Below are 27116 nucleotides of genomic sequence, written 5' to 3' on the forward strand. Positions count from 1 at the left end.
GATTTGTCTTACTCATTTTACCCAATAGCAGAGGAACTTGGAGGACTTTTGTAACAGAAGGAAAATGTTTTTATGCTGCCACAAGGAAACTAGTAAGAGATGTTTGAACTGGATGCACCAAGGTTTGTGACTTGACATTGCAATCTTCCTCTGTTCTGTATAGCACGGTGAGTAAGTAAGTAGGATCAGGGAGAGAGACTTGATGTGTGTAAAGACCTGTTCAGTGCCAAATGCTGAAATGCGTGAACTATGGAAAGCTGGTTGAGATACCTGCCATCTTTCCCTGGAGAACCAGAAGTTCTTTGTTCCACCTCTTCATTGCAGTTGAATCTGTAGTTGTTGGCTGTGTTGAAAGGAAGTTACATTAAAACAACGTGCTGTAAACTGCAGAATTAGTCAAAAATGTGCAAAAGCATCACACAATTGGGATGTAGTAGTGTTTAATTGGATAGAAGTCTGTAGCACTGCAGCTGAATCAGCAGTATGTCTTATACAGTTGTTTAGGCTAGAGTAAATTTGAAATTGATCTGGTATGTTCCAAGGTGCAGGAGTCACCTTCAGGCTGAGAGAGAGAAACCTCAGCTGAGTGATGCATGTATCACCAGAAAAAGGAATTACCAAATGCATAGGAAGCATAACATGTTCTTTATTAGTAAAAGTCAATTGGAATTTCCAGAGGGATTTCTCTCCCCCTTCCCCCCCCAACCCCCAAGACTGCCACAGCAGTGTGAGTTATTGCAGTCACAGGAGGGGTGGAATGGTCTTGGATAGTTTGGTAGTCTATCAGATGTAATAGTAATACTGCTTAGTAGGGATCAGGGAGCAAATTCAATAGAATTTCAGTGTAGTTTTAATGAGTTTAATGAAAGATGTCACCGCTGGGCCACCAGCCTCTCAAACGCGGTTTGTGGCTCTTATTTTGGCTTTGATGTGCAGTTGCAGATTTTTTTTTTTTTTATTTTATTTTTTTTCCTAAAATGTTCCTTGTATTCTCTGGAGAATAAATGGTTTATTACATGTAACGATGAAAGGGGAAGTGACATCTAAATATAGCAAAAGTAGGGCTGAAGATTTTGCCTGAGAAGCAGGTCAAAGCAAAAGCAGGCTTCCCAAGCCTGAAGTAATCTCTGGTAGCTGAACCCCCAGTTCACTCACTCTGCAACAGAGTATCTGTTTTGCCCTGTGGTCCTAGCACCGCTTCCTAGTTCCAGTCATGTGGAGTGCAGAATCAGATTCTAGAAGGTGGAGTGTGGCCTCAAATCCCCTTCCTCCTGCTTCACTTCAGCTGCTTAATGGCAGCAACACTCACAGTAGAAAACAAATAGAGAGAATGAGTACCAGCCACAGCAGAGCCAGATCTAGGGGTACATATTGGTGCATGTGCCCATTTGTCTAGTTATGGCACAGAAAAATGTATCGGTTATATATGTAAAGAAGTCTGCAGACAGGGAAAGTCTGTTTCTAAAAGTTGCTTGTAAAAAGCTAAATTTAGTAATGGCAAAGATTGATAAAATTCTATTCTACAGCTACAGCCTGAAGATTTGCAATTGTCCAGCCTAACATTTTTTTTTTAAACCGATGTTAATATTCATGTATTAAAATTTATGTGAATTATCTCACAGACAGTGAAATGCAATATAGAATTGCTGAGAATCCCTTTTCCTACTAGTGGGATTTTATTTTTGTTATTATTTTAAATTTATTTGGGGAAGATTTTGATTATGGTACTTTTGTAAGCATTTGAAATTTGACAAATACTTCCTGTGGCTTTGTTACGTTAATGGGAGGGCACATAGCAGGTTATGAAGTACCTGTTACAGCCTGTGGTACATATTGGCTGTATCAATTTTACAGCTAGTGGTCAAGATTCGAAACTGTATTCTGTAATACAGATTGTACTGGACATTAACTAAATGAATGGCTTTCAGTGCTGTAATCTTCTCCTTCAGAAGGTAATGAATACATTAACTGTAAGGGATTCTCTCCCAATTCTCCAGGTTTGTGAACCTGTCCCTAGACTACACAGAATGCTCCAAAACAGCTGAATCTTTTTCACTTCTGAGTAGTTCTGCTAAGTGCAGGACCTGCCGCAAGTAAGTATTTAAAATCCAGTTCCTGTTCATGCTAGTATTCCAGAACTATGTGCAGCTCCCTGTTAGAGATCTTTTCTGGTTTGTCTTCCTTACATTCAGGTAGCCAACAGCCAGCCACGACTTGCAGAGTCACTTGTGCTGAATACAAGAGCTAGAGGGCAATATGCTCCGGACAGTAAACCAAGAGATTGCTGTGAAGATGGGGCAGGCCTGAGGGAAAAGCAGCAGGAAAGGAGCAAATACAAAGCTTGCAGAGGAAGCAACAACATTCTCTAGGGATTCTTTTTCAAATCAAACAAGTGCTGAAGGATTAGAAGGACAGAGAGGAAGGAAGGGGAAAGCATGTGCATGGGTAGTGAATGAAGAAAGGGAAAATAATAATTAAATCAGTTACCGGGTTGAGTCATTGCTTCCAAAGGGCCTGTGTGAGGTATCATAGCTTAATAGTTGCCTAGAATCCTATAAAATCTTTTACAAATGAGACTACTCTGATTTGCAAAGTTGATGCGTTTTGATACATCAGCTTTGCTTGGTCTGTTTTGTACTGCCCATTATTTACCAGAAGGAAAAAAACCCTTGCTAACCATCCATGTATCAAAGCAAAACACCTTGTACTAGTAGCACAGGACGAGACAAGTTAAAGACAGTGCTGTAAGAAGTAATGCCAGGTTACTTGCGTGCAATACTGGAGATCTATACTTGTTAACGTATAGGCAAAGCAGCCACTATTCGATCACGTGCTGTGTGGTTTCTAAGTAAACCTTGAAAACAGTCACTGCAATGATCGAAATGTCATCATAAAGCACTGTTTGTTACACAAACACATCCAAAAAAATCAAATTACTAAATGTATGCAAAGCAGGAAGACAGGTTTGAAGTGCTGTAACTCTCAACTGCAACAGCAGACACACGCCCTGGCTTCCGTGCCTTTCCAGTACTGCCTACAACATCCACGCATATACTCTTTGTTTTCACTGAAAGATTCTGAAATTAATTTAGAAGGAGTTACTTGAATTACAAAATTTTCACTGCTGTTCTTCCATTAGGATTCTGCCCCAAACCAGTGTGTGGTTTTTGGAAAAGAAGACCGTTCCTTGGAAGGCATTCAGAAGCCAGAACGAATGCACAGAGAGCTGGGAAGTGTTTGTCACTGTTCCATGGCAGAGAAGTTTTATAGGGCAGGAAGATGGGACCAGAGTGTGCTTACTGGTCCCTGGTTATTGTAATCCCAGGGAACTGCCAACTGCCTGTAATTGCTGGCAACAGCTCAGTTCCTTCAGGGCAGGGAAGAGAGGGTAAATACCTTCAGTCTTTAATTATAGCTCGTTCTTACTAACCAGTTCTGAAGAAATGGAAGCTGCTGATAACAGTGTGCACAAAGTACGGCCTAAGAAGGGAAACGATTTTTAAAAGCAGGCATAAATATGCTTGTCCCCCTTTTGGGGAGAGGGGAGAAATAGAAACAAACCGTGGAGGTGCCAGAGATAACATTCTGTGAAGACAGAATATTGCTACGCCCTTGTTTGTCCTCCCATCCCAACCCCACCTGAGAGGGTCTAGTCATTCACAGTGTGTCAACTTTATCGACCTTTATAGGCATACAGTGAGGCCACAGAGACAAGTGTCATGCAAATAGGACAGGTTATCTGGTTGAGAAGTCCAAATAGTTGCTGGTAGCAAATGCTCTCTAGAAATTAAAGCAAATGAATTCACTCACAGCTACACCAATGCTGATGAATTGACCTTGATAACAGTTGTTCCACTGCAGAATGATGAAGACTATCCCATTTCTTAGCTGAAGTACAATTTAGTCACTGTTGACTGCTATTCTGCTAACTGCATCACTAGAACTGGTGAATTAACAGTAATTAACAGTAATTAACATTATAACAAGGAAGACAGTATTCTGCAAATAAAATCAACATTGGAAACCACCAAATATTTAGTAACAATTTGACAATGTTACTTGTCAGTTTGAGGAATTTGACTATTTATCACTATGTGGTGAAGTGTGAAATGTACGGAAGCTTTTTTTTTCCTGGGTTGTTTCTGGCCACACTACTTGTTCAAAATAGATCAGAATCAAAAAGATAAATGGGACACTTTGGTGAAAAGGGTGATAATGAGATTAACTTCTTTGTTTTCTCAAGTATTTATCATATCTGGTCAGTCACTGATACTCTTTGGGTTTCAAGCTGAAGTTTGTGGAACCAGTTTAAGTATTGAAATAGACACAAATGTGTTATTCTTTGTTTGTTTCATGTAAGTCCACAGGTTACTGTTCTCTTCAGACAGCTTCTGGTCTGAGCTAAACTTTGTCATGAGGCTAAGCATAACATTATCCTACAAAGAGCATTCCGTTCCAATGGCTCTGAAAGCCAAAAGCGACATCCCGAGCCACATGTAAGCACTATTTAAATAAAATCCAAACATTTCGGTAGCCAAACTTTGATTTAAAATACTGGGATTTCCTGGATTTTTAAGATGCTTTGCATGTAAACTTTACTCTGGAGGGAAAGTGGAAGAAAGGGAGGAAAAAAGATTGGGCAGACTGCAAAGGAAAATTTTGAAGTGACTGCAGATTGGATTCAAACAGGGCATCTCTTCTGGGAAGCAAAAAAACAAGTAGCAGAGGGAGCTAATTTTCAGAAATGTTGCATCATTGGTACATAAGTGGTCTCGATTTTTTTTGAGAAGTGTTTGGAATGGCCCATCAGATAGACATGGCCTACATTGCTACTCCCAGGCCTGAAGGTACAGTATGGACCCAGTAAGTGACATTCCTGCTGAAAGAGGATGGGAAGCGGAAGCTTGTGGGTTGGGTGGCAGAGGACAACTTGTACTGAGGTCTGCCTGGGAGATGGAGGGGTACCGTGCTACTCCTGGCTTCCTCCTATCACTTCTCCTTGCTCTTAATAAAAGCAGTTTACATACAGGACGTGTCTGTCGTTTGAAGGATGACGTGGGAGAGGTTAGTTTGAGGGATGGAAAACAAAACCAAACCATGCGAGTTCCAGTTTTGGAGGTGAACTGTTTATAGCACTGCAGAGGCAAACATGTATTTCCTTAAAAACTTTTTAAACTCCCGCGAAAACTTGGCACCAAAAGGAGACCTAGTGTTAGCGGTATGTGCAAAGAGAATGGGAAGCTCTCTCAAGGGAGTGGTGGGGTAGGTGTTAGTACAGTCCCAGAAATACTCCACATCTGACATGAAAGGGCCTGAGGAAAAAATACATTTTATCAGTCAGGATTAGTCTTAAGAGTGACTGCCAGATAGCTCTGCGCGTACAGCTTGCCTGAAAGGAAACCCAGCAGCATCACTGTGAAGTGATACCAAAAGTATCATTTTTATTTACATAATTTCTACTAACAAAATTAATTCAAATATTTAATTTCACTTGCCTCTTATCTACAAGTATGTCTAACACCAGCAGACAAGAGAATCCTCAATGCCCTTCTCTAATACATAATTCAAGTGCAGGAGTTGAAGATATATTAGTTTTACGTGATCTTATAGTCTGCTGTTCTACTTTTTTATAAATCACAACTCCTACTGACAGGACCACTTTTAATTTTAGTTACTAGGTTTGGTTTTAATCCTCATCTGTGATTTTTGCTTACTCTAACAGCATAAAGCATCAAGCATCATTGGGATAGGCCAGGAAGCACCAGCCAGCACTATGCTGGCTTCTGCCAGTTGCAAAAGGTTGCTTAAATTTGCTACAGAAAGGGAGTGGGGAGTGAAACGAACCTGGAGTTAACACAGTCACCAGCGCCTTATATAGAATTCAGCCAAATTAATTATGTACTAACAAATACTACCAATTAATTTATTTATTTTAGATAAATGTGTTATGTACCTTATGGTGCAATTCTAACGAACCACTTTTTCATTACAAGTGGTGAATGCAGATGTGTGGTAGTGCTGATGATGTTTTCAAATTCTCTTGTTTTGGAATGTCCCTTTCAGTCAAATCTGGTTTACAGATTAGAGTTGATAACTACACAAACCCTCTTTATATTCCGAATTCTGTTGCAAATTCTGTAGGGTGTCTGAAACGGCTGTGTCAGAGCAAATCATCCTACAGTAGATATGGGTTAATACTGAAAGACAGTAACAGGTCAGACATTTAGCTTACAGGACAGACACAGTTGTGTATCCCTTTACGGCTAAGAATGTTTTGATGCTTGCATCTTCTAACCATTTTAGGAGACATCAAGGTACCAGGCCCGGGATCCTGTTTCCTACCATAATTGTTAATCAAGGGACAGAAGAAAAGCAGATGGGGCCACAGTCTTGTACTCTATCATTATCTTTACTATTTAAAACAAGATATCCTGTTGCTACAGCACAGTTCTTTTAAAGTATATGTGAGGTGCCTGATCCAGAACACAGAAGTCTCATCTTTCTTGCCTAACATCATAAGAGACAGTCTCTGACTTTAAAATGTGCTTTTGGGCTAATTTCTGCATGCACAAACACCTACAGATTTCATCCTGAGTTTCATATGTTGGTGGGGTATAATATTGTGATGGAGGGCACAATTTACCTCTAAATGTCTGTCTTAAGCCAGCCTCCTGACATTACCTGCTTGCAATAACTTGCAACCATATTTGCATACGACTTCTGTGGCCAGTAATCAGTTGTTTTTCTCAAAACATTGCTTATTACTTTCCCATCGAATTCCTAGTAATGCTAAATGTTGGGCAATCTTGCTAAGCAGAGGTACCAGCCCTGCCTGTGAGACAGGACTGGATTCTGCCTTTGATTTGTTATCTAAGTTTCCCAATAGGGAAAGAAGCTCTGAGTTGGCGTGACACTGGGAAAGCCAGCTCCCTTCTCGCTGTGCTTCCTTTCTTTCCAGCACCAGGACAGAATCCTTTCCTCTGGTTGCATCTTCCTTGTCTCGGTGGGTCTCCCTGTGGGGTGCAGATGCAGAACAGCTTCTGTTTTTCTCTTGGCTTTGCATTAGGAAGAGTTGCTCAATATAGTTGGGAGACTACTAACATGCAGAATTGGGGGTATGCAGCTTCTGAGTTAAACTACTAAGCAGCTGATCAGTATGGACTATGTGACTCTCTGATCTGCTTTGTAGCCTTTGTCTGAATTTTCTGTTTCCTGTAAACTCTGGGATGGAGATGTCTTTTATCACACACAATGAGGCCTGAATCTCAGTTGGGACCCTTCAGTATTTCAGTATTAAAAATTCCTGCCAATGACGCTGATCCTCCACTATGAAATAGTTGGGAATCACTAGCATAAGATGCAGCAGCCCCAGGCTATTCCTTCTGTCACTGGGGTCAGAGCAGGGACTGAGACATAGACTAATTGTTGTAGTCGGGGAGCTGCAATTACATACAACCATAATTATTCATGAAATGTTACTGCAAAAATGACATAAATACTTCTACCAGCAATTACTGCTGACATCATCAGTGCAGCACACCACTTACTATGAGAATGCATTGTACGCAGGTAACATTTCTCTATCAAAAGCAAAGGTTGATGCTCCCTAAAAATTAGCTTGCAAGAGGCAATCATAATGCCTCTTCTCATTGAAATACAAGCAGAAAGTCTACAAGTGCGCTACCAGCTCCTTATACACTTAAAATCTGCAACTTGCTGCTCATTATATGAACAGATGAGATCTGCCACTGGATCTGGCTGGGTGAGTTCTAAATTCTATAGAAGAGAACTGTATTCTTGATTCAAGAGTTACTGTATGACATTAACTCTAGTGGATTAATCCTTTGTTGGAGATAGATTAGAAACAAAATGTTTAATTCAAGTGATTCAGTGTCTGTCTCTCACCTTAAAATGTCGAGCCAGCTAAGAATCCTGTATAAAACCTTACTTACTCAGTTTAGCTAAACTCTCACAATAGGTGCAGGTATTTGAGCCAAATTGCATGCTGGCCCAAACTGGTGAGGCCGTACTGACTTCAGTAGAACGGCATTTCTTTACAAAGATAATTTGGCCTGCTGATTTTAAGGCTGGCACTGCATGAAAAAAACTGGGTAGAGTGCATTCTTGCTTTGATGCAGGCTCAGACACACAAAGCTTAGTCATCTTAATAAGTTACCTGTGTCCACTGAGATCAGTGTTTACACGGAAATTTATACAGACAGCAAAACCCCAATGACTGAATGTTCTACAGTACAAAAGTATAACCCTATGACACAGAACTGATAGTAAAAGTACGTACAATATATCTGCGTAATAAAATAATGCTGGTGTCTTACTGTATATAACCAAGAGTCAGTGCAAACAGGACACTGATATTAAAGGCTTAGCCACAGCAACTTGGGCTTGGAATTAGATCATAACGACTTTCCAGCTCACCTTATTTTTGATGGTGTTGATACCAAGTGCACAAGAACTGAAATACAAGGTCAGGTGCAGTAGTTGGAGTAATTTGTGACCTGTCCATGGAAATCCCTTCTTACCAGCATAAGCAAATGGGTGTCCAAAGGTAAAATGTAGGGTACAACAAGGAAAATGGGTGTGAATCATTTATCCTGTGCTACTCACTCACTCATCATGTGCATCTCTGAACTCCTATGGAGTTAAAACACAGGTGATGAAACTTTTCAGAAATAGGTCAATAACCACGCATTATGTGCCTTAGTAAGCGAGCATAGAATCACAGAATGGTTTGGGTTGGAAGGGACCTTAGAGATCACCCAGTTCCAACCCCCCTGCCATGGTCAGGGACACCTTCCACTAGACCAGGTTGCTCTAAGCCCCGTCCAACCTGGCCTTGAACACTGTCAGAGATGGGGCAGCCACAGCTTCTCTGGGTGACCTATGCCAGTGCCTCAGCACCCTCGTAGTGAAGAATTTCTTACTCATATCTAATCTAAATATACCCTCTTTCAGTTTAAAGCCATTTCTCCTTGTTCTGTTATTACATGCCCTTGTAAAAAGTCCCTTTCCAGATTTCCTGTAGGCCCACTTTACGTAAGGTCTTCCTAGAGCCTTCTCTTCTCCAGGCTGAACAAGCCCAACTTTCTCAGCCAATCTTCACAGGAGGGGTGCCCCAGTCCTCTAATTATCTAATCATACTTAAAATTTTCCTTATGTTTGTGTTAGATATTTAACTGAAAGCTCTTAGGCAAAAAAAAAATAATTGATATTTACACCAGTTTTCTCCCGTAGGCACTTACTTGCCTACAACATGCAAAAGAGCTCTCTGCTATCAAATAGAAAGATTTTCTTTAATTGGCCTGGATCACAGTTTGAAGTGTAGTGAAGTTGAAGTGTAGCAAAGGTAATGGTTTGAGCCTACAGCACTGTAGATCCACTTTCTTCTGCAAGAGGTGCTGTTTCATCCAATACAGCCTAGTATAACTACATTTGAGACAGATAAGTTTCTCATTCAAAACCTGCTTCTTCTAAGATATTTTCTAAACAGGAATGTATCCATTTGTTTTTAATGCCCTGGAAAGGGTTGTATTTCTCATCCTTTCCTTACATTCAACACAACAGAATGAATTTCAGGGTTCTGAGCTTTGGAGGTTATATTTGCTCTTTTTAAAAGAAACTAAGTTCAAAAGAAATAGAGTATCAGAAGGAAAAACAAAGTTAAAACAGTAGGAGGAATTCCCCCCCCCACCCCCCCCACCCCACCCGCCTCAGCGTCACTGTCCTGGTTTCAGCTGGGATAGAGTTAATTTTCTTCCTAGTAGCTGGCTCAGGGCTGTGTTTTGGCTTCAGCCTGAGAACAGTGCTGATAACACACTGATGTTTTGGTTGTTGCTAAGTAGTGCTTACCCCAATCAAGGACTGTTCAGTCTCATGCTCTGCCAGTGAGGAAGGGCACAAGAAGCCGGAGGGAGCAGAGACAGGACGCCTGACCCAAACCAGCCAAAGGGATATTCCATACCACAGCACATCATGCCCAACATATAAACTGGGGGGAGTTACCTGGAAGGGCAGATCACCGCTGGGGGATGGGCTGGGCATCAGTCAGCAGATGGTCAGCAAATGTATTGTGCATCACTTGCATTTGTTGGGGTTTATTCCTCTCTCTCTTTTTCCTTTATGTAGAAATTAAAAGTCCTTCATTTCTTTTTGCAAAATCATTTTCCTGTTTTCAGCCACTTCTACATAGTGCAGTTCGTAGCCTAGAAATAAGTTCCAAGGTTACAGTGAAGAAAAAGCCCCAAAATATGCACAATATGATCTTCATTTACTAATAAAAACTAATTAAGAGAAAATCAGGTACACAGCTTACTACCTGTAATATATTCCTTAAGGAATGTGTATTGTTTCTTTGCAGGAATAATGACTTGAGGATCTGCAGAAACCTGGTTTCCTCTCTTTACTAAAATTATAAAAAAAGTCATCACTTCTGATAATAATTTGTTTGAATGGCACCTTTCCTCCAGACCAAACGATCCACGGCTTAATTGAGCTTGCTGAGTGCACGGATTATCTTTCTGAATAAACAACAGTACAGTACTTTCCCATTTTCCCTAAGAGCCACCAATGTGGCAAGGAAGGTTTCCTGTTTTGTGAGTAAATAGTACCATTTTTTGTAGTCTGTGTCATGTGCTGTAGGACAGTGCTAGCACTGAACTTCGTGGTGCTCCTCCACAATATTCTTTCTGCTGATTTTTCTCAGTTTGAATGAAGGATGTAGCTCTTTCCAGTTAGCAACTAGTCCAGAAATTCAGGTTTTAGGAGCTTGAGACTGTTCTTCCTTTTTGCATGTCAAGACATTCAACAGTGGTGAATAGGCCATAATTTCATTACAAGAATAGTAAAAGGCATTAGTAAGCTTTCAAGTCTATAAAAATCACACTTCCTAATAAAACCTCATATAGCTAGGGTTTTAATCCCAGAAAACAGAAGAATCACTTGGTGCTTAAGATACTTTCTTCTTATTGTAATTCTTCTCATCAGCATGGATCATTGAAGTTCATTTATAATAAATATTTCATTGAAATTTTGGGAGCTACATCAGATGTTCGGTAGGAAGACATGTTTTGCTCCCATGACGAGGGAGTAAAACTAGGAGGAACAAATCCCAAATCCTGATGAATCTTTGGATTCAGGGAGTTATAACCTAGTCTGTGCCATTAAAACCACTAAGAAATACTGTGAGTTGCTGATCTCCCCTTGCACCTGTCTTGGATTGAGATTTATTGCTGTTGTCCATGTTACTGGTGGATAGAGTACAGCTAACAGCCTGAAACAGATAACTGTTGCCTAATTTCTACCTCACTTTCCCTTTGGCAATCAGAGGTGGAAGGGACATGAGTGAGGGCAGGCTGTGGTGATGGGTTGCTTTCTATTTTATGTCCAAATAGCTGATATAGCAGAAGGTAAACAGAGATAAAAGGAGTTAAGTGATACAAAGTTTACCCACATCTCACTCCTCAGCCTGGAATGCCAAAGAAGTAACCCTGTATTTAAACAAAAAACCCTAAAAAACAACAAAAATCCCAACACACACAAACCCCAGGAGGGTGAGTTTAATTAGGAAAAAGCACTGTAATGTGTATGATATTGAACAATAATTTTAGAAAGAAGAAAAGGTAATTTCAGGGTATTTGGAGTTTGCAGAAAACCACGTTCTTCTGTGTATGTTCATTTCCTCAGCTCTGTCGATAAGGACCTTCCAGGAAGCTGACGCTCTCCTGAGGAGGAGTCTAGCAAGCAGAGCAATGACTCAGCTCTGTACTTCCATAAACACCAGCATGTCACTCACACATTTATCACGTCAGCGTCAGTCGTGCGCTCACCACATCAACATGTGCAATTGAGTCCCACAGCAGCAACCTCTCACACAGTGCCTGATGCGGCAGATTGCGCAAGGCTGCACATGGCAGTCTGGGCTGTGCCGTGGGCACGGAGCTGTTCTGTGACTGCCAGCCTGCCAAAGCTGGCACCTACTTCTGGAAAGTCAAGACACTGACACTGTGTTTGTGCTCCCCAGGCTGGTGCAACAGCCAAGTGGAGAAGAAGAGACAATGATAACATAGAAGGATTTAAATAAAATGAAACTTATACCAACTGCATTTTATTTATGAAAAAAAAAAAAAGTTTTGGAGAAGAAAACATTTTTAGCAATATAGTTAAGAAGTCAGTCAGTTCAAATAGCCAAATTCTGTAAAACTAAACCTTGCCTGATACAGCAAGGAATTACTGCAATATCTGACCTCCTTGTTCTGGAATGTGTAGTCAACAATGATTAGCGTTTTCTTTAAAAGTACAATATTCATCAAAAAAATGACACATGTAGGGAATTATTCATATTTTGTCTCTGGAGGAGTAGGAACTGTTCAGTGTTCCCTACCACATTATTGTGTGGGTAGTAAAGAAAAAAGTGTTAAAGCAAAAGGATAAATAATCCATAAATATCCTAACTGTTTTATTTGGCTGGGCACAGCCCTGGCCTTTAGTATAAACTACTCAATTGAATTTGTGGAGGTGTTCAGGTTTATGTCACCCTCTGATCTATTTACTCTAGAGGAGTAATATTTTTGGAAACATCAACGGCATGTGTGCAGAGGTGGGCAGCACAGCTAACACAAACATCAATTATACTAGGTTCTAGCTTCCATATGCATTAAAAATACACGGAGGCATCTGTGACTTACTGCTTGCTTTGACCTGTAGGTGATTTTCAGTTTGATTTTTGGCCAGTTTTGTATTTTTTTGTAACAAAAGACCACTCCCTCCTATCTCTAGCTTACAATCCTTACTACCACACTGTGACATCAACAGTTCCCATGACAGATTTTTCCTTCGCATATAGAAAGCGCCAGTCTGAATATAATACAAAAGTGGTAATAAATGTTATTTTTGTTTCAGCTGTAAGTGAAAAAACGTTTGGGGTTTTTTCTATCCTGAGAAGATCTTGTGAAATTCTCACCAAATGTTACCTCTTCTCAAACAGAATCAAATCCCTTGGAGAACACCTGCAATGTCTTCTTACCGAGTCACTGCCTCAAGCAGGATGTTCTTTATAACATGTCTCAGAAGCTCTCTGCATCTGTAGCTCTCCAAGCCCTGACCCTTGCTGCCTTCCATGGCATATTTCTCTATGGTTCATGTGTCCCTGGCATGATATTATGCCAGTAACTGTACTTACGTTTTCTCTTTTAAAGACAAGCTTTAATTTACAAGCAAATACACAGCTAAAATGCTGGTCATCAGTCAATATCACACTCCACAGTTCAATCTATGTTGACCCTACATGACCTCATTTCCAAACACATCCTCAGTCACTTACACGTGTGGTCTACTCAAGTGTAGTCACAAACAGGAATTCTGTTTTATATTATTTAAGACTTAGTATACTAACATGCCTCAGCAACTCACAGTTCCATAAATGCCAAGACATTTCTGACTTCAGCATTACTATCTTGTTTTTTTTATAAACAGAGACATGCAGTGATTAAGGGATTACGCCAAGGTCATACACAAAGTGCATGTCAGCTGGTATGAGAATTCAGGTCATTGACTGAACAATATGTACGTTGTACAAGGATGGGGAACTGTAGTTGTTTTTGCAGGTTTCGCACAATGCTCAGCATGATTTTCTTCCAAGGAATTATGACAGTCAAGCCCTATTACTTGTCACTTCAGCATAATGCATTACTTGCCTTCCCTGTCTGGCTGCACTAATCCACGTAAAGTCCTTCCTCAGTAGGCTTAGGCCTAGCACTAACCAAATGAAAGCCACAGGCTGCAAACTGAGGGTCTGGACAAAACTCTGTTCATGTGAAAGGTCAAATGAAAGTAAGTAACTGCAATTCTTATGTCTGTCTTATCCACTAACTGTACTCTTACTTGCTAGTGATTTCCTTCTTACTAAATGTTAGAGCGCAGCCTAATACACTTTTGCAGAGCTAGTCCCAGTCCACATCAGAGCTGTACACAGAGGGAGTCTGAAACAGTAACTTCTGTGATACATTTCAATGGAGTACTCTCTGACAACTGCCAAAAAGAATTTCAATGGCCTGTCGGCACATGAAATGGAAAAAGTATTAGTCAGAGCATGAACATATACACTGCAATAAGTATATAATCAATATAGTCAATAAAGCAGAGATCACCTTGTCAGCAGAGCATTTCTCCTTTGTCAGACTCATTCCAGCGGGAAAAAATCTCGTAATGAGGAACAAAGTTCACTAGCAAACAAATATTACAAATGCAATGAAAGTGAAAAATGTAACGTATGATGGAAAACAATGCTGATTCATGACTAAAGCTGTAATACATTACTTGATACCCTTCCTTTAATTTACAAAACTCCCAAACTAGAGAATATATCAGATTTGGCAATGAATGCAACAGGACATGGAAATATTTATGTTTATCCATTTAGAAATAAATACCTACAGCACAGAAAGCTATTTCCTGTATTTAGTAGTATTTTAAATCCGTTATTTGTATTCTTTACATGTATAATATTCAAACTTTGGATTTTGTTCCTAAATTGATCTATATTTCGATAACCTCATCTTCTCCATGGATAACCATGTATTTGTCCAAAGATACCTGAACCAGAAACTGCAACCTATGTGAAGAGTGAAATACTTGTTTGATTTCAGTTTTTGGTCTTTATAATTGAAAATCTGCATTTGATTTTGGCCTTCAGAAGAAATTCATGTTGCTTTAATTGAAGCCACAATAAAAAGCAAAACAAACTGTTCTAGCATCACGCAACAGTAGTGAGGTCACTTAGCAGATGCAGTTCTAAGTTTGGCCTAATTCTGCCGCTGCTTCTGCACCAGTGAAAGTGAAAGAAGATAGACCTTCTAAATTTAAAGACTGCAGACTCAGTCTTCCTACTGCCTCATGTCCTTAACTTTAAGCACATAAGTCTTGCTGACCTCTGAAAGACAAGCACAGGCACAGGATATATGTGTAAATCTCAGCAGGGCTAGAACAAGTGGCAGTTAAGTAAGACATAATGCAGTGAGACAGGAAGGCTAAGCTGCCCTAGGAATCTGAGACAAAGGAGCTACTGTTCTTGTGTTCTGAGAAAACCTGCAGCAACGAAAGTTATACTTTCTAGAGGTGTCATTACAACATCAAACAATAAAAAATTCTTTATTCGGCAAGTTTCAACCAAGCATGACTGCTATTGCCTTTTTGTTCAGTGGGTAGTTTTAGTCTCCTAATTACAGGAAATGTCTATGAGGTAGGTAGGACTGACATTCAAATGTGCAATAATCTTATTTACTGTACTTATATTAATAGGCTTAAATTCCTTAGAAAAACACACGTCACCCTACAGAGAAGGAAATTATTTTGAAGATCATTTGCTTTTAGTCCTTCATTTTATATTTATGGTGGTTTGCTACTGAAGTCCTTTCAGTCCTGCAGTTTCAGTTCATAGCAGTTTGTTTCCTTTGTGTTCTGATCACATGCAAGGTAACCACAGCGTTTTGCAGCACGCATGGCATGGGGCTGCTCTACTGCAAAACTTGTCTCAAGCTACACAGTATAGCTGGCAGTGTCTCAGACACACTGCAGGGCTAAAGGCAAGTGAAAACATCTGCTCGGACAGACCAGTTCCCGCAGCCCCTTTAATGGAAGTGCTGGAGGTGGATCAAAGTACTTTCAAGAGTGGGCCCTGGCAAGGCGTAACGCCCCTCCGTAAACATAAAGAACACTATACAGAAGCAAATAGCCAGAACATGGCATGAAGTAAGACGATCTGTAACTACACAGAACCACAAACCGACGTTCCGAGACAGGCCCGGAAGGGCCACCCCAACCCGGGGGAGCCGGCGGACGCGCTGGGTAAGCCTCTGCTCCCGCTCCCGCCTCCTCGAAGGCCCCGGGAGGGGCTCCGGGACCGCGCTCCCAAGGCCGAGGAAGCCCTTGCGGAGCCCGGGCGGGGGAGCCGGGTCCGCGGCTGCCCTTGTGCAGAGGGAGCCGAGCCGGGGCCGGGCAAGGCGCTGCAGTCGGAGTCCCCGGCCCGACCAGAGGCGGGGGCCGAGGCGCTAGCCCCTCCTTGCCCCCGAAGGCCGCCAGCCTCGGGATCCGACCGGGGAGCCAGAGCCCGCCGAGGAACACCCGCGGCCTGCCCCCGCTCCAGCGCGGGGCCCTCGGCTTGCAGGCCGGAGGCGGGGCCGCGGCGCTTTGGCAGCGCCCCCCGCGGCCGCTAGGCCAGCGCTAGCTCCTCCCCCGCGGCCGCCGAGCGGCTCCCTTCCCCCCTCCCACCCAATCCCGCGCCGGGTGGAGCGACATGGATGTCGCTGGCTGCTGCCTGCCGCGGGGGTCGGGTTGCCGCCGCGCCTCTGCCCCGCCGTCCCTGCGGCGCTGAGGAGGGCTCGGTCCCGGCGAAGGGGCTCTGAGAGGTGGAGGTGAGCCGTGGGGCGGTGCGGGGCCGCTTCTGTTGGCGGTGCGGAGATGGCGCCTTTCCTGAGACGCCAGGCCGGGTCACCCTGCGAGGCCTGCGGCTCGCCGGCAACTCGAGTGTCGCTGTGCGGGCCTGGCGGGTCGGCGGCGGCAGGCCTGGAGGGAGCGGGCCGGGGCCCGGGGCGGGGGGAGGCGGCGGGCGGTAGACCCTCTGTGCGTGGAGGCCGAGGGGCACGGCGGGGCGGTCAGGCGGAGCGGAGGCTCCCCTTCTCCGAGGGCGGGTGTGGGGAGCGGGCCCCGAGCCTGAGGCCCGCCTCAGGTGTGAGTGTGTGTGTCTGTGTGTGTGTGTGCGCGTGTGTGTGCGGGCGCAGGCCCGGGCGGGGGGTGAGTTCAGCCGCGGCCTGGCCCCTTTTCTGCCGCGGCTCTCCCGGGAGCCTCTCGCCATGCTCTGTTTTCTGCGCGGTGCTTCGTTTCCGTCTGGCTGCAGCCCGTCGGGGGTGGAAGAACAGCAGGTGCCTGGGTTGAACTTACCCCACTTTCTCTGTCTCTCCTGATCTTCATCTTTCGGTTGCCTTCAGCCTTTCCTTCTCTCTCTTCCAGAAATTAAGGATTTAGTCCCGTTAAGGGGAGGTATTATACTTGTTATATGATCCTACTTGTGCTGGCTGAAAGTAGTTTTATTTAGTCTTGGAACAGGAAATACGGTCTGTAAACAGCTCAGAGGATCGTAGGCATTGTTTAAAGCGCGGAAAATCACTTTAGTAACATTTCAGTTACATTTTACAGCAAGACTGCAGCAATAACAAAAGTATTTAAGTGGCAGGCAGTAACCGGGTGATCTGTGATCTTATGGCCCTAAACGATAAAAAAAAAACAAACCCTATCTGTCATACTTTTGTTTAGTCACATCTTTGAGTTCACAGCTGTTGTGAAACAGCACTGCTGATTCAGTGCGTGTTTCTCCGTGTAATACCAATTTCTGATTCCCTTTTGTAGATGTGCCCTTGATGGAGTTATTTTTTAACCATTAACTCGTTACCACCAAGTAAACAAGTAGGCAGACTTTGTCCAGATGGAGCTTCTCCCTCCCACCCCGCCCCCCTCAGTTTGTGGGGGCACTGTCCAGCATTTTATAGTTACCTACGAGTTTGTCAACTAATTCTCTTTTCTTCTTATTTTCTAAGCTGCATTTAAAAAGTAGTAATTCTTTTGTATGTGTGTGTTTAATTTAGGGAGATAGGTTTGTAACCTCTTAGTTTTTACCTGAAAGTAATCATATTTGCTCTGCTTTTAGGTGTGAGAGATGAATTTGACTATTTCTTAGTAAAGCACAATAAGCAAGTACATGGGTAAAAAATATCTTTTAACATTTTAAAGGGAGCTTTTTCGGTCTTCAGCTTGCATGTACAACTGTGGCACTGGGCCAGAAAATAATGTTGTTTTCCTTATATGTGCATGGATAATTTGAATTATTCACTGGAATTTTTTTTTTTTAAGCTATGAATTAGATACCTTTTTCTCCTACCCCCCCCCCAAAAAAAAACCAAAACAAAAACAAACCCCTAACTCTTCAATGGAATTGATTCTGAAATACTTGTTTTTTTAATCTTCTGACTTAAAAAGCTTCCTTTCCTTATGTTCAGATGCTATTTTAAGAGATGAAGGATGAGTAAAAAACTTTAGCAAAGATTTTGCAAGTCTTTAGTTGTACATCTCACTTTTTTGTTTTGTGGGTTTGTATTTAAAATGTGATTTGATGTGTTTCTATATTTGAATACTTTCATGAGGAGGTAATCCATCTTTCAGGAACTTGGACACTGTATTATAAAGTGACATTAAAGGAAAGGGGATGGGCAAGACAACGCTTTGTCTTTATATTAGCTTTGAGAATAGGGTTAAGCACAGTTTTTATACATTAATTTTGAGTTATCCTATAAATAAGAGTAGGCTCCAGGTCTTGATTGTCAGCTGGAACTTGAGATTTATTTCCGGTGAAACAGAGCAAACTCATTACTGTTTACTCATGTATAAAGCTTGGGTGCACAGGGCAAATGCTGATCAAATATGTAGAAGTTTTTTTAACGTCAGCCCAAAAATATGGTGTATATTTTAGAGAGGAGCAAATTTGAAAAGTTCAAAGGCAAGATTGTGATGATAATTGCCTTATTGCCTTTTGTTGTTGTTTTTTTTTCCAGGTGAAAACTGCGGAAGCTTGGGGCTGGCTGAAGAGATACATTAATTGTGCTCAAGTTAGTCTGGCTTGAACAATTAAAGGATATTTTTGGTACTTGTTAATTTAAGTGGCGGTGGCCCTTTTTTTTTTTTTTTTTGCTGTTGTTTTGTTTTGTTTTAATTAATTAAAAAAAACCCCAAAACAACACCAAAAAACCCAACCAAACCAACAATGGCAGATGTGGACCCAGACACGTTGCTGGAATGGCTGCAGATGGGGCAGGGTGATGAAAGGGATATGCAGCTAATAGCACTGGAGCAGTTATGCATGCTACTTCTGATGTCAGACAACGTGGATCGCTGTTTTGAAACGTAAGTAGTTTTGGCTTTTATTTAGGGAATATTACTTTTCTCTCTCCGTAGCTGTGTATAACAGTCAGCATTCCTAGAAACTTTCAGCCTCAAAAGTTTTCTTTACAGACTGACTGTGGGTGTAGATCACCAAAATGAAGAGTTTCTCTTAATGTTATATGAAGTACTGTTGTCTGATTAATAAGGTAGTGTCCTGCAAGTGACCTGCAGTACCTGTTGTGACATAGGGGCTGATTGTTTAGTTTAAACAGATGCATTCAGAGTGGCAGTGTAGAAGTGTTGGGGTTTTTTGTTTTGTTTTTAATGGTAGAGAAATACTTTTTTTTTTTCTTTAAAACTATAGTGATTACCCAGATTGATTTAAGCATCTGTACTCTTGCAGTGCTTTTCTCAAGAGAGATAGTAGCTGTTTCTGAGCTCTAAATCCAAACAAAAATCACAAATATTAATCACTGTTCACACAAATATTTTACCCCTTCATAGAAGAATATTGCTGTTCTTGCCACCCTCCTCAACTACATTTGTACACTTTTTTTTCCCCACAACATAAAATGCTGATGTAAGCACTTCTGTTACTTAATAGTGTTGCTGTGCATGTGTTACACACTACGTCCTGTGAGGGCCCAGGAGTAGTGTGGAAGGGAGGTAGCAAAAGTGTAAACAATCACAATTTTGGAATCTTAGTTCTCTTGCTTTTATTTATTTGTTTCCACGGTTCTGATCTTGATGCACCTACATCTCTCCTATTTTCCATCTTTCTTTTATTACTCTCACTTTCTTTTGCATCTTCAAGCGCAGCTAGTCTCTTTCTGATACATCCTGGTTCTTAGGGTTGTCGGTTTAGAAGTGTTTAAGAAGGTTGCTGTTGGTTATAGTGTTTAGTTTTGTAGTCCTGAAGAAGAACTGGTTTTGGGCTTACCTCTTAAAAGCTGTTCATCTTTCACAACTGCTTCTCTTAGAGGAAGTGTAAAATTCACACATCTCTAAAATTTGGATTTGTAGCGGTTACTTAGCGGTGAGTGCAGTTTTGTACACTGCTTAAGAATTTGAAATTGCCTGATTCTGACCAGCTTAAAAGTACAGTTCTGGCCTGGAAGAGATTTCACTATAGGAAGATGCATATGACTTCCCAGTGTGGCCCTTGTAGTACTGATGCTATTGGTGGAGGACTATGTTTCCAGCTGCAAAAAGGCTGATTTACTGACTTCTTAGTTTACTACGGTAGAAAATAATTTGGTAGTTAAAAATGATTTTTTTTATTTTTTTTTTTTTTACAAATCTAGATGAACTTTCTGCTTCGGTATGTTCAGCATAGAACAGAAGTAGAAGCTTGGGCATAAGCATTTGTAAGGATATCATCAGGGTATTTGAGAATTATGAATGAGATGTCAAATGCAATTGTATGCATTTTATTTAGAACAGTCTTTCATCTCAATACAAATGAACTAAATAGTCCAAGTGATGCTTTTCTTTTAGAGTCCAGCTAATGAATGCTCTGTTATTGCAGTGGTGTGGTTTTAAAATTAGGTTTTATGTCTGGAAGAAGGAACATTTAAAATACCATTTGGTGTTTTTGTTTTGAGCCTTGGTATAATATAATTTTACTGGTCTTCTAAATTGTTGACCTGTTTTGCTGTTTTAACTTCCCTGAAATGGGAGAGAATAAAGTTACCTTCATGACTTTTTCCGTGTGTCCTGGGTTTAAACCACGACGCCGTGCCTGTTCGAGTGATTTTGCAGCGAAAGTTAAAACTGCTACTTCTGGTTGGCATTGTGAATATAATGAAGATACAGCTCTGCAGTATTTCATGAGCTGGCATGGTAGCTAATTGCCTTCAAAAGCAAGACTTACTTCTTCCCATTTATCACTCCCAGTTTTGATTCCTCTCAACCATTTTCTTGCTTCATGTCATCAGGGCTGACTGGGCTCCTTTAATTCACTAAAACAGCAAGCTGCTGTTTAAACCCACTGGTGAAGATGGCACATTTTCTGCTGTTACAGTGAATTACAGCAGATCATAGAGGTGTCTGGTAAGTACTGGAGGTGGAACTGCTAACTGGAAATAGGGGAGAAGCAGAAGCTCTTCAGTAGAGAAGTTCTCAGGGTATTGTCTTGGGTACCTGTGGTACCACAGCCTTCATTTCATTTATTTTGACACTCTCTAGAAGAAATAAATGGTATCTTGAAAAGTATTTTAAAAATCTTTCCAAGTGATAGTTCAGGTAGCCAAAACTGTCTTGTGTTGAGGGAGTGTAACTACAATAATTCCTCATAATGTTTTAAAGTTGCTTTTCAGCTATGCTTTTAAAGGAATTATTCCTTGTCTACGTAAGAGATATATTATGTGACAGAAGGGCTGCCAAACACATTTTTCAGGGACTTAATTTTGAAAATGGTTTTTTGAATATTGGCATTTTTTTGCTGTTGGAAAGAAAACTGACCTCTAGGCTTTACATTTTTTTTTGCTATGTTAAGCAAGAAGAGCATTCCCAAATTTCTGTATGCTGTGCAAATATTTTTTCAGGGTTTTGGAATTGTTTATTGGTACTAATTATGTCGACAAAGAAAACTTAAAGAAAATTTCTTGGCTGTGGAATTCAACACCTAGAAGATGGAAGGTGGAATCTTAAACCAGTCAGTTTCCTGGGGAATTAAATGCGATGTTGTTTGGGGATCAGTTAGTGACTTTAAATGTTAAATATTAGTCCACTTGTACATAAGAAATTATTTTCTCTTTTGATTTAAGCTAAGAAAAAGCTCATCATTTTACTGAAGTGCATCTGATGATTAAGAGCTGCATATGGTGATGACTGGCAAAGCTATGAAACAGACAAATGAAAAATATTGACATGAATGCTATACGTTTTCCCTAAAAGCACAACACTCTTTCCAGGATGACTTCTTAAGGAGTTAAGGGCAATACACAGTCTCGCTTAGCAAAGAAAGATAACACTTGGGAGTGAGTTAGGGGGTGGACATTGAAATGATGGATTCAAAATGTTGCACTTTGCTGTGCAAGTAATAGGGTTACTTTGCAGACGTATTCTCAAGGAAATGGTGTATGTTAAAACTAATAATTTATTTCTTTACAAGGTAATGGATATTGAAACTAGCTTTTCAGATCGAATCAGAAAAGCGGAAGTAGGTGCCCATGTATGGTGGTGTGTCTTGTGGTTTTCTGGCAGCATTGCAGCAGATTGCAGGGTGTGCAGCCAATAACAGGTGGTGGTGCCAGCTAACTGACGTTTCTTTACTTCTCCACAGATTTACATATTACGTATGATTAAATTATTTTTGGTGTTACTTGTAGTTTAGCATTACAAAAATCAGCAGCATATTCATCTCCTGGTGATAATGAGTCACAGACACTGTTAGTCACTTAGCATGAAGAATGGCTAGCATTTTTCCAGCAGCAAAAGCCAGTAGCTTGAACTACAGAAACTTAATGAGTGAAAAGAAATTTTGTGAAGTAGTTGCATTGGAGTAAGATAGCTAAACTCAAGATTGAAAGTGTTAGTCCCAACTTACAGTTAAACTGTGTGCTATTAAGTCGTCTTCAAATAGTTTTTAAGTATGCACTTCATCTAAACTTAATTGGAATGACTTTTTTAGTGTTTAAATTGTTATAGGTAATTTCAAAGACAATGTAGAGGCTATTGGTTGCAATCTCAGTGTGTTATATAGCCCTTTTCCACGTAGGTGTTTGTTTATTTTTTTATTTTTTTTTCCCCACTGTCTGATTGTTTCACTTTTCAATGAAATAAAATGAGAACTCCTCAGATCTGGTCTTCGTGTTGCTATTTTGTTTCCCTGTCTGTCAGAGTAAAAGTATTTAGCAAGGAAGATGTTATTTATATTCCTTAATTACAAAGAATACTTGTAGAACAAGGTGACGGTATAACAAGTAAAGTAAAAGCTGACTAAAATCTTTTCTACACTGAACAGATGAAACATGATTTCTCTGAGCATTAATAAGGCCTATCTTCCCTTTTGACTGTGCCTTAAGTCACCTCTGAATATTTAGCATTAACAGATTTAGTCAGCATAAAGTTACCAAGAGTTATCAGCTTATTTGACAAATAAAGCTAAAAAATCATACAAAGGATCAGTATGTAGGGTTCTAATGTGTAAAATAGAAATCCTTTCAGTTTATGTTTTAGATCAAATATGTTTATTTAATTTACATTAACCTTTATTCTTTCCTAAGTATGTTACTCACTAGGGAAAATACATTTTCCTTGTATTTGCTAACATAATAGGAAGTGTAAGAAGAAATTCTAGTGAACCAAAGACTGTTAATGTGAGCTAGTGAGACTGTGGTAGAAAAATGTTTAGCTTTACCTGCACTGGATTGCTTAAAACTGCAGGTGCCTGTGTTTAACAGTATTGTATCAACAACTTCAGCAAGTCAAAACTAGATGTAGAGAGAAAACCAATTTTTCTTATAGAGATGGGGGTAGGAATGCGAAGTAGTGGTTTTCAAGCTTATTTTTAAAGTTTATGCTGGCTTTAAAAGCATCTTTGTAATTCAGACATTAGTAAAGTGCCCTTAAACAGATATAACAATCATGGTAAAATGAACAGGGTGAAAGGACAGTTCAGTCAGTATCAAGGTGGTTTCATGTTATGTGGCCTTCAGATTTCACAGAATCAGATAGGTCGGAAAAGACCTTTAAGATTATCGAGTCCAACCATTACCCCAGCACTGCCAAGGCCACCTGTAAGCCATGTCACTAAGGGCCTCCATTTGCTTGTTTTGTTATTTTAAGGAAGGGGGGGTGGGCGGTGGGGGGGAAAGAAGTCAGGACATTATTACAGTTTTGTGCTGGAGTGCAGCCGTGAGTAAATTAGAAAAGAAGTGTTGCTGTCAACAATAGACTACAGTTTTCATTATTGTAAGCCATGCAGAGAATATGTTCGTAGTGAGTTGTTGGTTTGGACTAATGCAGGCATCTCAATAAATGAAATTTTGTGAGCTTTACAAAGGCAAGACTCATGTGATTGCTAATAACTTTTTTTGCATTTAATGAAGGCAGAGGATGCGGCAGCAGTGAAATGCCAGCACTGGAGTTCTGTGCTCTGTGGACTGAATACAGTGGGATCTTCCGCATCCTACAGACTGCTTTTCTGAGATGGAAGTAGGGGTGTGTGCTGTATTTTTCAGGAAGCTGTCTTGTTACAGTTCTGATTTTTTAAGGCTGATTTTTGCTGTTGAGTAGTTGTGGGGTTTTTTGCAGTGCTAAGAGTTTTAACAGCAATGTCTTTCTGGTTGTTCTTTGTAAAATGGGAATTATGGCCTCATTGTCACGGGTATTATGGAGATTAATTAGCCTTGTCTAGTCATTTTGAGAATCGGAATGGCTGCAAAGGCCGGAAGGGAAGATGAGGTCATCTAAAATGGCATCCTCTTTTATGTCATAGGTCCTTGTACTGTACCTGGTTATTACAAGCATAAGGTGTAGCTAATGCTTCCAGTAGGCCATCCTACCTAATTTTACCCCCTGTTTTGCTTTTTAATCTGCTGCATAGTTGTCTTCATTGTTGACATTTGCCTTTCGTTTTCCATTTGAACTGGCCAGATTGCTGCATTCTGTGGCTGGCAGTCCACCTTTTCCTATTGGATGAAAAACCAGTATTGTTCTTACTGGGAATGTACTCATGCAGAAGGATCTCATCAGCTCTCCATCTTCCTTCCGCTCTCCAATTCTTCAGTTTCCAAGTTTTTCAGAAATAATTTCCAGTGTTGCCTTTGTCCATGCTGTTTAACTTACTGTGACCAATTATGCATCCCAAATTTAGACGTTTCCAAAACTTTGTGCAGGAAATATGGTTTTAGTTATTTATCCTCAGAGTTGCTTTCCAGGATATGATTACTCGCTTTTTAGATACGGCTGGATGTTTTACCTAGAACAAGATCTGTAACTTAGCATTTTTGTGTGTTAAAACCCATCTCATTTAAATGAGCCTGTGACTCTCAGTAGTCCAGACCGTTCTGTGTAACTCATCACATTCTGTTACTATTTACTAGTCTATTTTTTTTCTCATTTTTCTGTGGTAGTATCATCAAGTACTCTTTGTTTTAGTCAGGGTTTGTATATGACACAAAATTGAAGTGATTCTTGGAAGTGCTATGCAAAGATGGGTACACAATTTTAAGGCAGTGAGTTAATGACCTTTTGAAAGATCCTATCTCCTAAAAGATCTAATGAGGCCAATAAAATAGGTGTTCTAGGAATTTCAAACAGTGGGCTTCCTTTCTTGGGTGGCAGTGCTAGTCAAATTATTTTAAATACTGTCCTCTTAAAAAGAGGCTGTGCAAGAGCCACAGACAGCATGGATGTTCCATAGATTGGTAATGAGGAAGCAGAAGTTTTCTTGTTGAAGTCAGTTCTCTGAGCACTTGGAAATCCAACAGAAACTAGTGGGGAAATGTGCATGTTTAGGAACATTTACACAGTTATACTTTTTATTTTAATTGCTTATTTTCTTTTGAAATGTTAACAAATGCATACTTGAACCACTGCTAGTAGTGCAAATCATAGGCAGAAATATCTCTAGTTTCAAGTTCTGTAATTTATTCAGGTGTTGTGGACCAAGTTTCTACAAAATAATTACAAAATGCTGGAGATAAGAGAACAAATATGTGTGGGATTACTACCCTGGAAAATGGCATAAGATACTGAAAAAGGCAAAAGGCAGCCCAGCACATGCTCTGTAAACTCAGAAGCAAAGCTAACAGTAATTGTATTTAGAAATTTATAAATTACATACTCTGCATAAAGTATTCCTTCTTGTGCATTTGCTGTTTTGTTTCATTTCACATAACTGGTATTTGTTGAATGCGTAGCTGAATACTTAGATGATGTGTTCCCTCCTAACAGTGAGCTCTGAGAAAAAGACTCAGCTATCTACGTGTGCTTTTGTTGTACCTTAAAAATACAGTTTGGTATCTCTAAAGTCTTATAAGTGGGTATTTTCTAGACTTATTTGTTGTGTAGCAGCATTGGAAGAAAACAGTGCTGTATGATTTGGAAGTGGTTCCTGAAAAATACATAGGCAATGCAGGGGTGTGGTCAGTTCTCTTGTGGATGATCTTGATTACTCTGCTGATTTTTTTTTTTTTTTTTTTTCTGTTTCATATGTGGAAACAAAATGGTATTTCAGTGAAGGAAAGGTGAGGGAAAGTCTGACATCTGCCATAGAAAGAATTGTGGAAAGGAAAAACAATCAGTAATCAAAAATAAGTTGGAATTACTGTTGCTTTAAGAGCAGCTCAGTTGTGCAGGATGTATTCTTTGTTCTTTGAAAAAGTTCTTCGAAACTTTAAACTAGTGTGGCACGTTATTGTAAATGTAACTGGTATGTTTTTCCTCAAAAACAGTTACTAGTGAGGTTTTTCTTCAATATTTTAATTTTTAGTTATTTAAGATTATTATATATTAATCATTAAATAGTGTAGGCACATATAATTCTTTATTTTCCTATGTTTAACTGGTCTCAGCAGATGGTATGCATTAAAGATCCAGCACAAGTTCTGGCAGGCAGCTGAGCTTGGTTTTTGGCCACAAGTCACATGAAGCCCAAGGCCTTGTCACATGGCAGGGGCTCCGCACCCACTGCATCCAGCAGTTACTCTGGAATTGAGTAATACACCCTAGTGCTAGCAGTGGTTGTGTCAACCGTTTTTGGGGGTGAAGCAGGGTTGTCTTTATTTATTTTTTTCCTCCTTTTGGGTTTTGTTGAAGCACAACAGTAGTTTTAAACTGCCATTATTATTGCTGCTTTAGCTAAGGCTTTTAAATGCATTTAAAGTATGAAATGTAATTACATAAATGAGTTTGTAGTGCCTATTTTTACTTCCTTGGTGTCTTTTTATACTGGCAGGCTGTAAAATCAGCTGAGTCACCTCATTCGAGTTAAGGCTTAGCATTGGTAGGAGCTTACTGGTGTAGCTATTTAAGAATTTTGTATCCCTATGGAAACCTCTGTTCCTGCAGAGGGAGTGGGGGAGGGAGAAAAGAGTTGGAAGTGTTTCAGCATATGAAGTTATGCTGATTATAGTGCTGTAAATGCTGAAGTAATGATACTGGTACATTACCTTAGCCTTTCTTGACATCAGTGTGACTGTGATATTTAGAAGGTGTTTTTAGAT

General features: G+C 40.4%; 1 protein-coding gene across 10 annotated transcripts in view; it reads left to right on the forward strand.

The window, feature by feature from the left end:
• Window positions 1–16279: 16279 nt before the first annotated feature.
• HECTD1 (HECT domain E3 ubiquitin protein ligase 1) overlaps window positions 16280–27116 on the forward strand; it is a 59108-nt gene continuing 48271 nt past the window's right edge. For 6 of the 10 annotated variants that reach the window (XM_065686443.1, XM_065686450.1, XM_065686453.1 and 3 more), the window contains exons 1-2: window positions 16280–16424; window positions 18615–18963. In XM_065686443.1, the coding sequence (XP_065542515.1) occupies window positions 18824–18963 (140 nt within the window). In that variant the 5' untranslated portion in view covers window positions 16280–16424; window positions 18615–18823. The remainder of the gene's footprint in view (window positions 16425–18614; window positions 18964–27116) is intronic. The other 4 variants (XM_065686449.1, XM_065686451.1, XM_065686448.1 and 1 more) reach the window with 1 other exon arrangement.

Source organism: Lathamus discolor, chromosome 6, assembly GCF_037157495.1.
Source record: "Lathamus discolor isolate bLatDis1 chromosome 6, bLatDis1.hap1, whole genome shotgun sequence".
Classification (NCBI taxonomy): domain Eukaryota; kingdom Metazoa; phylum Chordata; class Aves; order Psittaciformes; family Psittacidae; genus Lathamus; species Lathamus discolor.